The sequence below is a fragment of the Leptinotarsa decemlineata genome, unplaced genomic scaffold (assembly GCF_025532065.1).
Source record: "Leptinotarsa decemlineata unplaced genomic scaffold, Ldec_3_MD MMD2_tig00001019_RagTag_RagTag, whole genome shotgun sequence".
Classification (NCBI taxonomy): Eukaryota; Metazoa; Arthropoda; class Insecta; order Coleoptera; family Chrysomelidae; genus Leptinotarsa; species Leptinotarsa decemlineata.
This window is the reverse complement of record NW_027412557.1, coordinates 7,807,253-7,822,781: the sequence shown is the minus strand read 5'-3', so window position 1 is coordinate 7,822,781 and position 15,529 is coordinate 7,807,253. Positions and strand designations below refer to the sequence as shown.

General features: G+C 36.8%; 1 protein-coding gene across 1 annotated transcript in view; it reads right to left on the bottom strand.

Moving 5' to 3' along the window:
* Positions 1–246: 246 nt before the first annotated feature.
* mmd (disintegrin and metalloproteinase domain-containing protein mind-meld) overlaps positions 247–15,529 on the bottom strand; it is a 389,133-nt gene continuing 373,850 nt past the window's right edge. The window contains exons 20-23 of the mRNA XM_074175455.1: positions 11,823–12,032; positions 7,320–7,573; positions 4,145–4,270; positions 247–2,021 (exon numbers count right to left, since the gene is read on the bottom strand). Coding sequence (XP_074031556.1) covers positions 1,757–2,021; positions 4,145–4,270; positions 7,320–7,573; positions 11,823–12,032 — 855 coding nt within the window. The 3' untranslated portion in view covers positions 247–1,756. The remainder of the gene's footprint in view (positions 2,022–4,144; positions 4,271–7,319; positions 7,574–11,822; positions 12,033–15,529) is intronic.

Below are 15,529 nucleotides of genomic sequence, written 5' to 3'. Positions count from 1 at the left end.
TCATTACTGTGATGAATGTGAACGGAAATACTATTGGAGTTATACCAATTTATTTTTTATGTATAGCTAACTTCTCAGTTATATATTTTTTAATTTAAATGTATATATTGATTTTTCTACTGAATAAATTACTATATATTCAAATATTATTTTTCCAGCCGTAACTATTTGAATTCTAATATTCGACCCTCGCCAAAAATATTTTTTTTTCATCTTCATATTTAAAAATATTTCAATAATTTTAAAAATGTTTTTTTTGAATAACTTTTTTAGCTGCTTTTGTAAAACTGTTTTTAGCACATTTTAGGTTGAAGATGGTAATTTTTTAGGGTTGACATCAAAATGAAATGGTCAACTGATTATTTTGCTGAAAAAATCAAAACGTAATAATAATACAATAAGATGAGGTAATGTCGTGGAAACCAATGATTTTTATAGGAAAACATTAATCAAAAACGAAAAAAACAGTTTTCCAGGTTGCCTCGTGAAATTTCAGGTTATCTGGAAAAATTTTTCACATAAAAGTTGTACATTTTCATATTATCTACACCATCTACAACTTTCATCGTACGGAGTTCTATTTTCAGTAAAAATCGGGAAAAACAATTTTCCGTCTCTAAAAAAGTCACCAATTTCGTCTCTTGTACCTTAGATAGAAGTTATTTTTCTGTGAAGAGAACATTATTTTTCAGCTGGTAACTATTTTTATGCTTTTATCAATTTTTTACTTTTCAAAAATTATTTGCAATGTCAATAATCGATGAAAAATATTTAACATTCGATGGTGATAATAACCAAATCTCACGTATGAAAGCTATTTTCCGGGTTTGTTGGCCATGGTCTGCTGGTTCACATGTTAGCAACAACCTCGATGACACAACAGACAAACTACTCCATACAGCGGATACTACTATTCAAGCTTTTGATCTGCGGTTTTATTCCACCCGTGGTGAGCGTGGCTTCATTCTAATGACTTAACCTGATTCGTTTACAGACTTTCTTTGTGTTTCTGAATCTCTATCACCTCCCTATATAGTCTTGGATATTAGTTCTGTGTTCTGTCTCTTCGAAAGCAATAATGTCGATGCCTTCGCTGTGTGATCCGTTACTGCTGATTTTTCGGTAAGCCTAAGGTTACAATTTCTCTTGTCTTCAGAGAGTCGGGTATTTTAACTTCTTTTCGTGATTTCGATGTAGACCGATCTGCAGCTCTAAGGTCTTTAGCAGACGTTGAAACTCTCTCTGATAGTTTTCATTTGCCTGAATATTGATTGTTTTTCCAGATTTGTCCCCAATTCGGAGAAACATACAGACAATTTCAAGAAAGGAGAAAATACAGCCGGAAAAATGAGAAAATTATCAATGAAGTCTGGCTTCCTGCAATCAACTGTTTACGATTTGGGCCAATTAATGCAACCAAAAAGAATGAAGCTCGTCTTTCACCTATAGAATGAAACCAGAAATCTAAACCCTGAAAAAAGTAGCATCTGCTGTGAGGATATCTCATCGCCTTTGATGATGTCTACCGCAAGAGGTATGAAACCCTGCAGATCACGGCCAACAAATTCGGCCATAAAAATGAACACTCTTTGAAAATCTCAACTGATTTTTACAGGGCGTCTTCGTCTAACCGAGAACTCGATTGTCCCAGTAACGAGAGGGAATGCCGGAATTCGTGGTATCTCGCACGGGTGTAGGTTGGAAGAGACGAGTCAGGCCGCGGCCGCAGCGTCCCGACGTCACTTTTCAGTCACTATCAGTGTTTATATTCCGGATACCTTTTGGGTCGGTGGATGGTCGCGTGGTCTGGGTGGGGATGGCTTATTGGCACGTGGCCTGGGATCGGGACAGGCGCTCTTGCGATGCTGGGCGGTTCCTCGCTGGTGGAACTGCTGGGAGAAGGATAGTACTCCCGCGGCACGACGCCTCCAACGCCGGCGCTGCCGCTGGTGCCCGCCTGCCCCACGGCGTCCTCACTGGCCCACCGGGCTAGCTGTTGTTGAGCTTGAATAAAGTCATCACTAGAAAACAATCAATGTAACAGCACTACCAAATATTTGGTAGCAGCATTTAGCAAATATATAAGACATGTTTATCATTTTTTATTCACCAAACAATATTTAATTATTCGATTCAAGCTTCAAACATTCCGGTAAAATTATTAAAACAATATTTTGATGAGTCTTTCAATTCTCCAGTTGTAAAAACTTTGAATTACTATCATTACTATTACTAACCAGGACAGGAATGTCACCATGTTGCCATATTGAATTGAGTACTATGATACGATTTATTTACTGAATACAGATTGCTGGGTACTAAAAATAATAATAATAAAGCAGACCATCAAGGTGCCGGTATACTTAACTCGGGGAGGAACAACACCATTCACAAGAGGTAGCACCAGTGAAGAACTCTCTCCGAGGCAAGTATCAGTTTGCATCCCAAATCGTCCGTTCCACGGTTGTACTTTCCCTAACAGGAAGAGCGTGAACTTTTGAGTTTGCAGTGTATACATGACAGAAGGATACAGGATGGAGCCTGTAAAGCCATCAGGAGTTCGTATCCCTTTCTTTGCATTGTCCTCGACCATGAGAGAGCAGGAGTTGGAGCATTTTTCTTCGGGGCAGCTGTTCGAGCAGCTGGTGAACTCTGTTTAGTTTTTGACACTGAACTAGGTGATCACAACTCTGTTACCAAGGTGGAACGCGTTCAGTAAAATGTCCATATGAAAGCTGCAGAGATCACTTCAGTTCTGTGGCAACACAAGGATAAGCCAACGCATGGGGTCTTCTTCAACAACATTGAAAACCTTAGCTAATTAGGTCGAGTGGACTGAAGTCGAAAACTGAGGGGTTCATCATGGTCTTTCAGGATGGTGTCTTCAACACCTTAGTCTACTGCAGTTGTGTGATGGGTATAGAAGGTCCTGACACAAGGTGCAGGGCCTGCTGCGAGACGTCTGAGATCCTGTTGCTCCTATTGCTCTTGCATCATATGCGATCTCAGCTTATATCCATCGAAATAACGCGGCCTTAAGAGTGCTTTATTATCACCTGGTGATGGTATTGACGAGTCACCGATGTTGCACTACGCTCCGGGAAGTGCCGACCACTAAAGCCTGGCCAGACGAATAGGGTTAAAAAGAAAAGGAGAAATGGATAAAATCGAGTTGCTCTTCGAACTTCACAGACTCTATCCATGTTTTGATTATTGGAGTCCTTGTTGGAATGGTGCCCTCTCTACTCTCAAATCCCGAAATCATGCCGGCTTACCGCACTAAAGCAGAAATATTAGCCGGACAGATGCAGAAAGCTGTCATTCTCACTGCGCTTGCTTAAGGTACATGATCCACGGACCCAATGATCACTTACTCCATCGATTCAATGATCATTTACCCCACGGAAGGGAGTCGTCATTGGTAAATAATACTGGCGCGCCCTCCTGAATGTATTGGGGCTTCGGGAGGATAGGGCTCGATCAGCTCAACCAAAGTAATAATAATAATAATAATAAACTTTATTTCCATAGAGTTGAAAATACGAGTATCGTGAGTTATATTGATATGTGAGTTGCTCTCTATTGTCCACATACTCAGATGAATTCATTTTTACATATTTAACATAATTCAAAATATAAATGGATGAAAAAGTCAAAATATTGAACTGCGAAAATAACATTCTGCAAGAGAAGGTACGTGGTTTGAATAGAATAGTTCAAATGATTCGCTTTTGTCAAATGAAAATATCTTGTGATTTTGAACAATTTCCCCAACAAACCACTGAAGCTCTAAGTCAGTTTTTGAAGAGAGACACGGTTGGCCAGAAATCGTGCATGAGTGATTTCATTTGAATAGCAACTTTAAATATAATTAATTCACTTTTGGTTCAGTAGGTATTCTGGCATCATTGATTAGTTTTCGAAAAAATTATTCCAATTTTATATTTTAATGGCTTTATTTACTTACAGGCTAAGTTTCTATCACCATATGGCTATACTTTGAGTTTTTGAATCCAAATGAATAAAAAAGAAATAGCTCGTTTGGTGAATAAAAAATGCAAACATTTGAAAAATATGTTATCTCTGTTCTCACTAACAACTCTTGCCGTTGAAAAGAAAACACTGTAACCTATTCCATTATTACCTTTCGCTATCAGGAGTGTCGCCACATGGTGCCCCCCTGTCGTGGTCAGCAGATTCGTAAATACTCTCCTCCTCGGCCTGATGATGGGTTAGGGGATGGGGATAGGGTAACCTGCCCGTTGGTTGCCTAAAATATTATTTTCATTACATGAAACAAATGAAAATTCAATACGGAAAAATTTTATTTTCCTAATTTCAAAATTATTTTTAGTGACGGCCACTATCTTGCACTGATGAATGGCTAATGAGCCCGGAACCGGTCTGTAAGTGTGCCCGTTCTAAAATTGAAGACTGGCTTGAACGTTTAAAGTTCATTTCTTTAGATCAATGAGAGTATTGAAAATATATTTAACTTGAGAGGGGTATATCATTAGAAGAGATTAATCACTGAGACAGAAAGGTTTTGGCTTTCTACTTCTCCATCAATTACTTCCTTCCTTCCTTTGGAAGATTCCCACATTTTTCTGTATAGATATGGAGAAGTACAAAGCCGAGTCCTTTCTTTTCCTAGATATCTATAATTTGGTATTTTTGCAAGGTACAATCTAGGATCTAGAGCAGGGGTCTCCAATCATTGGCGACAGCCAATGATTTACTGTCATCAATCTGGCCCGCGACAGCCAATGATTACCTTATTGCTGTGATAAGTTAAAGAAGAAAACACAGAATGATAATTACAAGGTATTATTTACTTGCAAGGTAAAACTTAACGACAGAAATGATGACAAAGAAAACTTAACTTAAGTATCTAAGTTTAAGCATATCAATAACTAACAAATAATTGAAATGAATCACAGTAAAACAAAAACACTAATGAGATTTATGTAATTGTGATTTTCCACCGACAATACTTTGAAGTTGTGGATCAATTTTACTTGTACCAATTATCAAAAGAGATTCAAGATGCTCATCGGTCAATTGAGATTTGTAAACATTCTTTGTGTACTTCATCTTGGAAAACGTTTTCTCACACAAGTAAGTAGTACCAAAAACAGAAAACAACCCACGAGCAAATTTATGCAAATTATCAAATTGTTCCAGTGGAAGACTCATAAAATTCCAACAAAGATGAATTTTGATATTTGTTCTTGAGCACCGTAAATCAATAATTTCCATTTGGACTTCCGGAGCCAGGGTTTCAATGTCAGAATCAAAAGGATTTTGAAAAAGCCTAATTTCATTCGCAATGACATCAAAATCTGAAAAACGAATATCAAAATGTGAAACATTTTTCACCTAATTGCGATTGAAATAGTATTATTTTCTGCCTGAAGGATTTGATATTGGTGAATAAATCAGGGAGAAGCTGATTTTTTCCTTGCAATCTCAAATTCAGTTCGTTCATATGATTTGTCAAATCGACATAGAAGGCTAACTTCCACATCCATTCACTATTTTCTAAATCGGCAAAAGGGCGCTGCTTCTCATTTAAAAAATTTTCGATCTCTGCTCGAAGTTCAAAAAAGCGCTTAAGGACTTTTCCGCAACTAAGCCAGCGTACGGCAGTATGATATGGTAAATCATTTTCTCCAATCTGTTGAATAAACTCGCGGAATTGTCGGTGATTCAGCCCAGTGGATCTGATGAAGTTAACAACTGATATGACTGGTTTTAGAACTTCAGACATATCCAAACATTTTCCGTACAAGGACTATTGATGAATGATACAATGTAAGACTAATGGTTTTGAACCACCATCATTTTCTACAGTCTTTGACACAAGTGCAACCACTCCTTTATTCTTACCATACATATTTTTGCATCCATCAGTTGTTATAGATTTCAAATTTCTCCATCGAAGGTTCTTTTTATTAATGGCATTTTCAACTTCCTTAAAAATATCTGCCCCAGTTGTCGTGCCGTGAATACTATCAATATCAAGAAGTTTTTCATACACTTCATAACTTTTATCTACTCCGCAAATAAAAATCAACACCTGAGCAGTATCTGACACATCCGTTCACTCATCCAATGCTAGAGAAAACCACTCATGATGTCCATTTTTGTCAGACAGTTGAGATGATATATTTTCTGCGATGTCTTGCACCCTCCGAGCCACGGTGTTTGCTGACAAACTGACACTTTTAAATACATTTACCTTTTCGGGGCATATTTCTTCGGCTACTGCAATCAAGCATTCTTTTATCATTTCTCCATCGGTGAATGGTTTGCTACGTTTTCCGATTTCAAGAGCTACACGAAAGCTGGCGCGAGTTGCAGACTCTTGTTCAGTATTCGCTTTGGTAAACAAAGATTGCTGCGATTTGAGTCCGCGTTTCAAAGCTTAAAATTTTTCCTTCCGCAAACTTCCTGTATACTTGGAGTAACTTTGAAGATGTTTCGATTCATAGTATCGTTTAATGTTATAGTCTTTGAGAACAGCTATGGTTTCATTACAAATTGAACATAGCGCCTTATTACTGGACTCAATCGCAAAATACTGAAAGTTTCATTTTTCTTGGAACATTCTGCATTCACTGTCGATTGTCCGCTTTTATTGACGGGTGTGTACTTTATTTCACAATAGACAGTTTCGCTTCCTTCGCCTTTCCTTAGCAGACTAACTCGCAGTTGCGCCGCTAGCCTTTTTATATGCAATTATTACTGCCATCTCGAGGTGATCGGAATACACTAGCTAGAACCAGAACTTTCTCGAACCAACGCGGTAATTCCAAATATTTAATTACGCATAATGCCACCTAGCGGGTAGCTGAAAAAGATAGTACATAGTATGAAATGCAAAAAAGCGTAAGTTTGCTTAGGTCACGCACTTTGCGACTATCCTAGTCTAGAAATATAGTTGAGGGCAGAAATTGGCCCTTGGAACAAACTGAAAAAATCATTATGGCCCGAAGGCTTCAAAGTTTCGAGACCCCTGATCTAGAGTAATAACTGATGAAATTAATATAGGGAATTAGTCTATGAAGGGTCCTGATGTTAATAACTCCATACTCTGCATTACATTCCAGTCAAGAAAGGGTAAACTTCTATCATAAGGATATCTCTATAACCAATAAAAACCTTTACATCCAAGTAAATATTAGAATTGAAAACACATTCGCCAGAAGAAGTGTCAAGATCAAACCATCACAGAAAGAGAAATCGTTATCGAAGAAAGTCTCATAGTAGTGGTAGAGTGGAAGTAAAGTAAAAAAATCCGTCTATTCCCTTTTTACCTGTATCTCCCATACACGAACCGTGAGTCCCTATTATGCGATTGGTGGGAACTCTCGCTGCACGCCGAGGAGGATTCTTGTCGATAATGCCGATCTGCTTCTGTTTCCGACATCCGTATATCCTCTGATCCACTGGGACTCATGTGGCGTGAATGATGTTCAAGTTGTCGAATGAGATCTTCGAGATTTCGAATACGGATTGGACCTACTGGCGGTACTTCTTCTTCATCCTCTTCTTCGTGTTCTATCACCACCTAAAATAGTATCAGATGTAGAATAAAGATTAGAATGAGTTTCAGAAATATGATTCAAGAGAAATGATATATTCATTTCGATATATTCTTTTGTAACTGCGTTATTGATTAAATGATACACTCATCAGACAAGGTTCTTTCATCGATGTAACTCGTTGAGCTGAGCCTGCCATAGGCCACATCACTCGTGCTAGACAAATAAACCGCAGATTTTTCGTTCATTAACATATTAAATTTGTATCGAATTTGAAAAATTATTTTTACTGATAACAGATTTACTCTGTTGTTCCTTAGAAAACTGCAAAATATTTCGGAAAGTAGTTAACAGCATTGGGAAAGTTCTGGAAAAGCAACAAAGCCAACACTACTTGAGCTATGTATACCAGAGTGAAGTTAGGATAAATTACAGGCGTATAAAGCAAACATAGAAAGATTATTCAAAATGGCCTATCTCCATGCCCAAGAGATTGTGAGGAGTAGATTTGAGTACACCCCTTCATCCAATTCCATAATTTGAAAGACTTCGAGATGTATACAATTCTTCTGAGTTCTGATGACAACAATTGAAAAAACACGTTTTATTGATAGCTGCGCTAGAATTCAAGGCTGTCAGAAATGTTTTGAAAATACTGAAAACAAAGTTGGGAGGGGTGAACTTGAACGAACGAGTAAGTAAATTCCTGCTTTCTAAGTCAAAGGTATGAGGAGATGAAAAAAGGGTAGAAATCATGGCACTATGACTAATTGGGGGGGGGGGGATAAACGAGTCCTGAACGAAACCAATAGAAAAAAGGGAAATGGTCATTTTGAAGCAAAATATTTTTCTCGGTCCTGTAGAAGATTATTCGAGCCTATCGGTTCAAGGTCGTCTGGGTGATGAAGAATGCACCTTCACCATAATCACGGGAGGATATGATGAGAAAATGAGTAATGTCAGAAGAAAGTGTTGAAAACATCTCCAGAACTGAGAAAATCCATGATAGGAATAGTCTCTAGGTGCATGCAGATAGCTTCAACGATCAACATACATCCTCTTTTCGTCTTTCAGTAGCCAAAATTATGGCTAGGTGCGTTTCCGGATTCAAAATCACATAAAAAAGAAGCTTAATTTTGAATTTGAAGAATCAGTTATGGATCAGTTTGGATCTATATGATGCAAAGGGCATTTCTAAGATCATAGTATTTGTGACAGAAAACTTTCAGATTCAACAGAATTCTTAGGAACGTTATACAGGCGGGACTAGAAGAAAAATCTGAAGATTTGCAGATTACTTATCTGAGGTGGACTAACTTGAAAACGATGTTATGTTGTCATCACAGTAATACTGTGAAGATCAAGAAATTAGTTATTGCAACCTCTTTAGAGAATTCCTTTTTATATTGCCAAGTCTTCAGTCATCTAAGTTCTAAGCTTCTTCAGTAAGTAATCAGGCTGACGAAATGTCAAAACTTTACATGTGTTGGTGAGCAGATGTAGTGTTCTGAGTTTCTCAACTTTTAACTGTCCTGATTCTTGCATGGCTGGGGATATATGGTAATATTTCCGGATACCTAACGAGAAACGTAGACAGCTATTCTGCATACCCAGTTGTCGAAAAGCATCCGACTGTCTTAAAGCAGTTCCACAAATACTTTTGCAATGAGACATGACATGTTCAGTGACTTGCAGAGTGTAAATTTGATTTTGGTTCAGGTAGCTGACATGTTTAGTGACGCGAAGTTCTGGATCGAACCACTACCCTGAATTTTTTATCTTGGTCATTAAGGAAAATATTTCTTTTTCGATGCGGACTTGAAAAGTGGAATTGGTGAACTCTCTGTTTTTCTTAGGTCCAAACATCATTATTGCAGATTTATCAGAATTGAGCTTATGGGCTGTAGAAACCATCCACGGGCCGGTAGAACATCCGATATAACTTCATCCACAACAACTCTTCGAGTACGATTCTCCACATAAAGTGAAACTACTTTCCGAGAAAAATCAAAGAAGACAAGTTTTATCACCCAATATCTCATGATCAAGATTATAAAAGGTCTTGCTGTAATCCAGAAGTAATGAACAGGCCAACTTCTCATCATCTCCAGCTTTGAAAAGATCGTCGGAAATTGACAGAAGACTCGTGATGGTATTAGGCTGAGGTCTGAATTCTGATTGTACAGATGTTATGATATGATTTTCATTGACATAACTTTTGATCTTATCTTTTAATATCAATATCACCAGATTAGAGAAACACAGGATAATTGTAATTGATCTCAGATCAGAAAGGACTGTAAGTGAGTAATATTCAATTAGTGGAATGATCAATACACCCTTTCCAAATTTTGAAAATTGGCAACTGGTAATGATATAGTTTATGGGAATGGTGAAGTGATTTATCAAAAAAGAGTTAATGATATTATTCATTTTGAAGAATATCCCGTCTAAACCCAAAGCATTATTCTTAATGCGTCTTAGAGAGATTGACACTGGTGACTGGTGGAGTGAAGATAATTTTCAGATTCTTTCAAAACATAACGATCTAATAAGGACAGTTGGTGGGTAGACCTGATAGTGGAGGTATGGAATTGAAGTACTGGTTAATGATATTGACGTCATTTAATTTATCAGGGATATCTGAGATTTTATTGTTCTTCAGGATATCAAAAGTTCTTGAAGTATTCCCAGTTGATTTGGAATTTTTATCTCGTAAACCGAAATCGAGATATTCCGAATCCTTCATAACTATTCCAATAGGCGATCAATGATGATTTCTTGTATTTACTTAAAGCACAATTCTTGAGTGAAATCATTATCTTTACATCGTAAGTTAACCAAGGTAATGGAGGTGCAGGTACTCTTTCCTTTTGAGGAGGTGTGTGTTTTTCCCATGCAATCTACATTATCGAATTGATAGGTGAGATCCCATTAAATATTCAGAACGCCTGTACGGAAGAGATCAGAATCGTAGTTACGATAATCGCGAAAAGTCACCATTTTAAGTTTTGTAGACGGAACAGAAGTATTGTTTTTACACAACACTGCCAGGTGGTTTGAAATTCTCTGAATATCAGTCACATCTACATCTGATATTCTTACCTCATAAGAAACGAGGATGATGCCAGTAAGGAATTAAAAAGTGAGCAGTTAATCGGGTAGGCTTCTTGATGAGATGGGAGAGACCGAACGAATTCATAAAAAGTTCAGAAGAAAAGAAGTTGAGAACGTTATATTGCCAAGGTCAGGGACGGACGAGAGACTAGACACTTAAGTGAGTCTTCAGTCATCTAAGTTCTGAGCTTCTTCAGTAAGTATTCGGGCTGACGAAATGTCAAAGCTTCATGTGTGTTAGTGAGCAGATGCAGTGTTCTGAGTTTCTCAACTTTTAACTATCCTGATTTTTGCATGGTTGAGGATATATGGTTATATTTCCGGATACCGAAGGAGAAGGGGGCCGATCTTATGTTTCGAGGGTTTTACATCTGTGGGTTGTTGACATCCACAACTGTTCAAGATGAGAACTTATTTGACTAAAAGAGGCAAGAAGCATGCCTACATATCAAAAATGAACTGGAAGCAATGATGAATCATTTTTGAGAGAAACCAGCGTTAAAACCAGATAGAACTATGCCGGACGGAAAATAATGGAGATGGCGAAATTTTCAAGAATTCCGACTTGCCCATAGAATTACGTGAAGGAAACAACAAGAACGGCCAATCTTAGTCCACACAATAGAGATACCAAGCGAAGTAAACATCTATTGTTATACCTATTCACAAAAAAATGAATTAGATTAGAAATGAATAATTATAAAGGCATCTTCTTATTAACCCCCAATATTACACCTATCAGAATTATAACGAATGAGAAAGCGATAATTTGGTATATAGTTTTAGCACTTTTAAATTTTTTTTCACAGCGGAGAAATCAGAAATATTTATTAGGTCATATATTCCACCCAGTCTGAAGGGTGTGAAAATTTATACACAGGTATGTGAAATTAGTTTCTTTCTATCTGTCGGGAATATTTTCAAGTTGTATTTGTGACTCTTCAAATGAAAACGTGTATCTATTGAGTATGCCAAATGTCCCAAATCGTAAATAATAATATATAGTCTAGTATTTTTGCAAGCCAAATTACTTGATTATCTATGAAGGATAGTAGTTAGAGATTTGCATTTTATGTTACTTGGTTGCTCCGCTGATTCACTACAAATATGGACATTTATTGACATCAATTACAAAGATAACATTTTGTTAAAACCTACCTGCTGCTCACAAATATTTTCCTTGCTTGAACTTCTTTTGTAGTCCGAGTAGCTCTCGGCACACTGTGCTAAACTTCTTCGCAGAAGTTCTTCGCTCAAAACACCACTGCTGCCACTAGGCGTTAACGTTCCTCTTCGGGAAGCAGCGTTTCTGAGGGCTTTAATAATATCTTCATGATAACCATTCAGGGTTTTCAGAGTTCTTTCCACCTACAAAGTGAGTCAAGTCAAAATATGCTTCTTATTTTGCCATTATTGATAAATCAATATTGAAAGGGTTGAGTGGAGAAACTGCTCCCTTTCCTCACATTATCCTTTTTTATTTGCAGAAATATAAGGTTGTAAGTATTAATCATTTGGGGAATTAGGTCAATTATTATTAGAATGATTGCGATTTGATTTTTTTACTTATGTCTATTTACCGGATTTCTATTTATCGCTATTATGTCTATTTACCGCTATCTGTTACAATTTTATATTTTTTGAAATTTTCAGGTTCTCAAATGCACAAAAAATCTGGTGTCCCATACTACGTTGTTGAGTAAAAAAATGATTTCCTTACATTCTTCCTACATCTAAAGTTGCAGTTCTAAGAAATAAAAATCGCAAGTTTCATCGACTATAAAATACAGTAACAATTATATTAACAGTCACGGAAGTACCTACGCGATAATCAAGTTGAATACTTTTTTAGAATCGAATAAATCACCCTTGTATTGTTGCACACCCAATGTGTATCACCGCTATTCGAAATACCATCGGTGTCATCAGAAAATGGACACATAAATTATTGAAAGAATAATATCCAACCAATTGATGATTCGAACACATCAAAAAACGCCTTCAGACTTATTTCAGTTCCTTAAATTGAAATAGAAACGATATCAAGCAGCGTACTAGAGGCAAATTTATTACTCAACGTCTCTATTCAACACTTCCAAAACACAAATACTGGTACTTATACTTCTAAAATACAAATACTGGTACTTATACTTCCAAAATACAAATACTGGTACTTATACTTCAATGAGAATTTTAAATCAAATCATACAATTACTTCACTATGTCACTTTCGCTTTTTTAGTCTATGTTAGCTTAACTCTGTAACTAAACTAAATGAAATCGGATATGTCAAGGAAAATGACATTATGTCAGGTCATGGAAAAAAGGAAACATGTTCACAAGAACGAAGAAGTTCTTACTGCTGCTTTCTGCTTATTGAAAACATGACATCGAAGTACACTTTTGACACAAACTTCAGGATATAATTACAAACTGTAAACAGCCATTACTGAAGTAATACAGGCAATATGTGCAATATTATTATAAATAGCCAGTCTGTATACGGATTATTGATGAACCTAAGAATGAAATCGAGAAGTGTCCGAAAACGCTGTGAAGAACTTAAAAAATGGCAGACTGGAATAGAAGTATTTCAACTGCTACTCTCCTAACTTGAACTCTTGTTGAGGTTCTTCTAATGAATAGTTTTCTTTTGTGCGCTTCATCTGCTCTCTACTTTTATTCTCCACTCGGTACCCTGCTTTGGGGGTTGGCGATCTCTTATATATTTTGGAGACTAGCTCGTTTTTTCTTGAACGAATGGTGTTTTGATCTAGAACCTTCATTCTCTTTCTTTGCATTTGGGGAACTCTTTCATGATCTAGCAGTAATGAGATTAATATAGTAGGTCGACCGTTGGCGTTGGGTGATGTTGCAAATTGTCGACGATAAATGACTTATAATGACTTTTTGTCGAAAGTTGAAGGCTTCAGAAATTCAGTTTGCTTTGGTCTTGCTGATCCCGGAACTTGGTGTACTTTTTCCAAAGCAGCTCTGTTAACAGGCTGGGAGGGTATGCTCGAGATGGTATTTCAATACGTTAACCTGTTCATTTCCTGTCCTGTCCTGTACACGGATTATTGATAAACCTTAGAATGATATCGAGACGTGTCAAAAATGCCGTGAAGAACTCAAAAAATGGCAGACTGGAATAGATCGACTCTATACTGGGTGGAAGGAGACTCAAAAATTATGGGTAACGAAGAAGCTGATGGGTGTGATAGGTACAAATCCCTGAATCAGCTGTGCCAAAATGTTTGTGGCAGAAGTGAATCACGACATGAGTCGATACGAAATATGAAGAGTAGATACTGGAAATATACATCGGGGAACACATACGGGCGAAATTTTATAAAGGGACTTGCTGGAAAAGTAACTGAGGAGCTGCTTCAACAGAACAATAAATACAGGACTTCTCACGTCCTCATTCAAAGGACATCTCAACAAAATAGGGCTGTATATTAAAAACCCTAGCAGAAGCAATAGATTGAAAAATTTGTGGTTCGAGTCACAAAAGGTTTACATATTTCATTTTCAAAAATTTAATGAACAGCGGTTATACGAGGGAAAGACAACAAAGTCTACAAAAAAAAAACATGTGAAGTGTTTTTATACAATAAATGCCTTCAAATCTTTTTTGAATTTCTAAGATATTTCGACTTCTGTTAATGTTAATGGGAGTTTATTGTAGATGATACAGTTTTTTATGAGACTCGTTGTTGGGATAGTAAATTTCAATTAACGAGCATGTCTAGTAAAGCCATGTGTTTGAGTTGTCTGAGACAGTAAGATGAATAAATGAAATTCCTAATAACCAGTCGTTTGCATAGATATCTAATAGCTCTTTTTTCTGTTCAAATATTGAATTGATGAACTGTCTGCATAATACCCCCCAAATACCAATCCGTACCTCAAGTACGAATCAAATATGGAATGATAAACTCTTTTGGTTGCCCAGTATCCAAACTTAGGACTATTCGAAAGGCATAACGTCCTGTGGATAGTTTGTTCGACAAACTTGAGGTCTCTGTTTATATTTATACCTGGGAACCTAGTATTTATTTCATTTTCTACTGCATCATTTCCCAGTATACAGATATTTACAGATATTTTCGTTTCTATTATGCCATCATAAAGTGGTGTCTTCAACGAAAACAATGAAGAAACTAGACAGACTTAGTATGGTTAAATCATGAATACGTAATGAAAATAGTAAATATGCTAAATTAGAATTAGACTTCACGAATTATTTTCGATCTGCATATTATGACTCGAATCAGGTCACATAATTATTATTGATTTCATAATGGTGGAGTTTCCGCAAAGGTATTCTGTTGTCTACTCTTTTGATAACTTACACAAACTTACTTACAAACTGTTGCCTTACCATTATACAAACTACAGCAAGTTTGTTGTGAAAAAAAAATATCGCAAGGAGAGCGCTTTTGCCTTCTTGAAAACCGAACCGTTGATGATTTTATCGATCGGTAGATTGGCATCTACTCATGAACTAACCAATTTATCGATCACTTTCGCTGAAGTTGGAATCAACGATATTTGTCTCTGGTCATATAGATTATCCCTGTCACTGTCTTTATGCGGTCCTTCCTGATATTTTCAGGAGGACGGAAAGGTACCCTGTGAGGAAACACGTATTTTCCGTGAAAATGCCAGAAAATGTTTTGATTTCGATATTTTTGACGGTATTCCCAATTTTTTTAATATTAGTGGTATACAACTTGAATATCTCTGTAATAGTTACTTTTTGCAGAAACATAAAGGGGTCACCTGAATTATTAATATTACTTGTTGAACTTTCAGTAGTAGAAAAGAAACAATTATTCCTTCGATCAGAAGGTATTGAA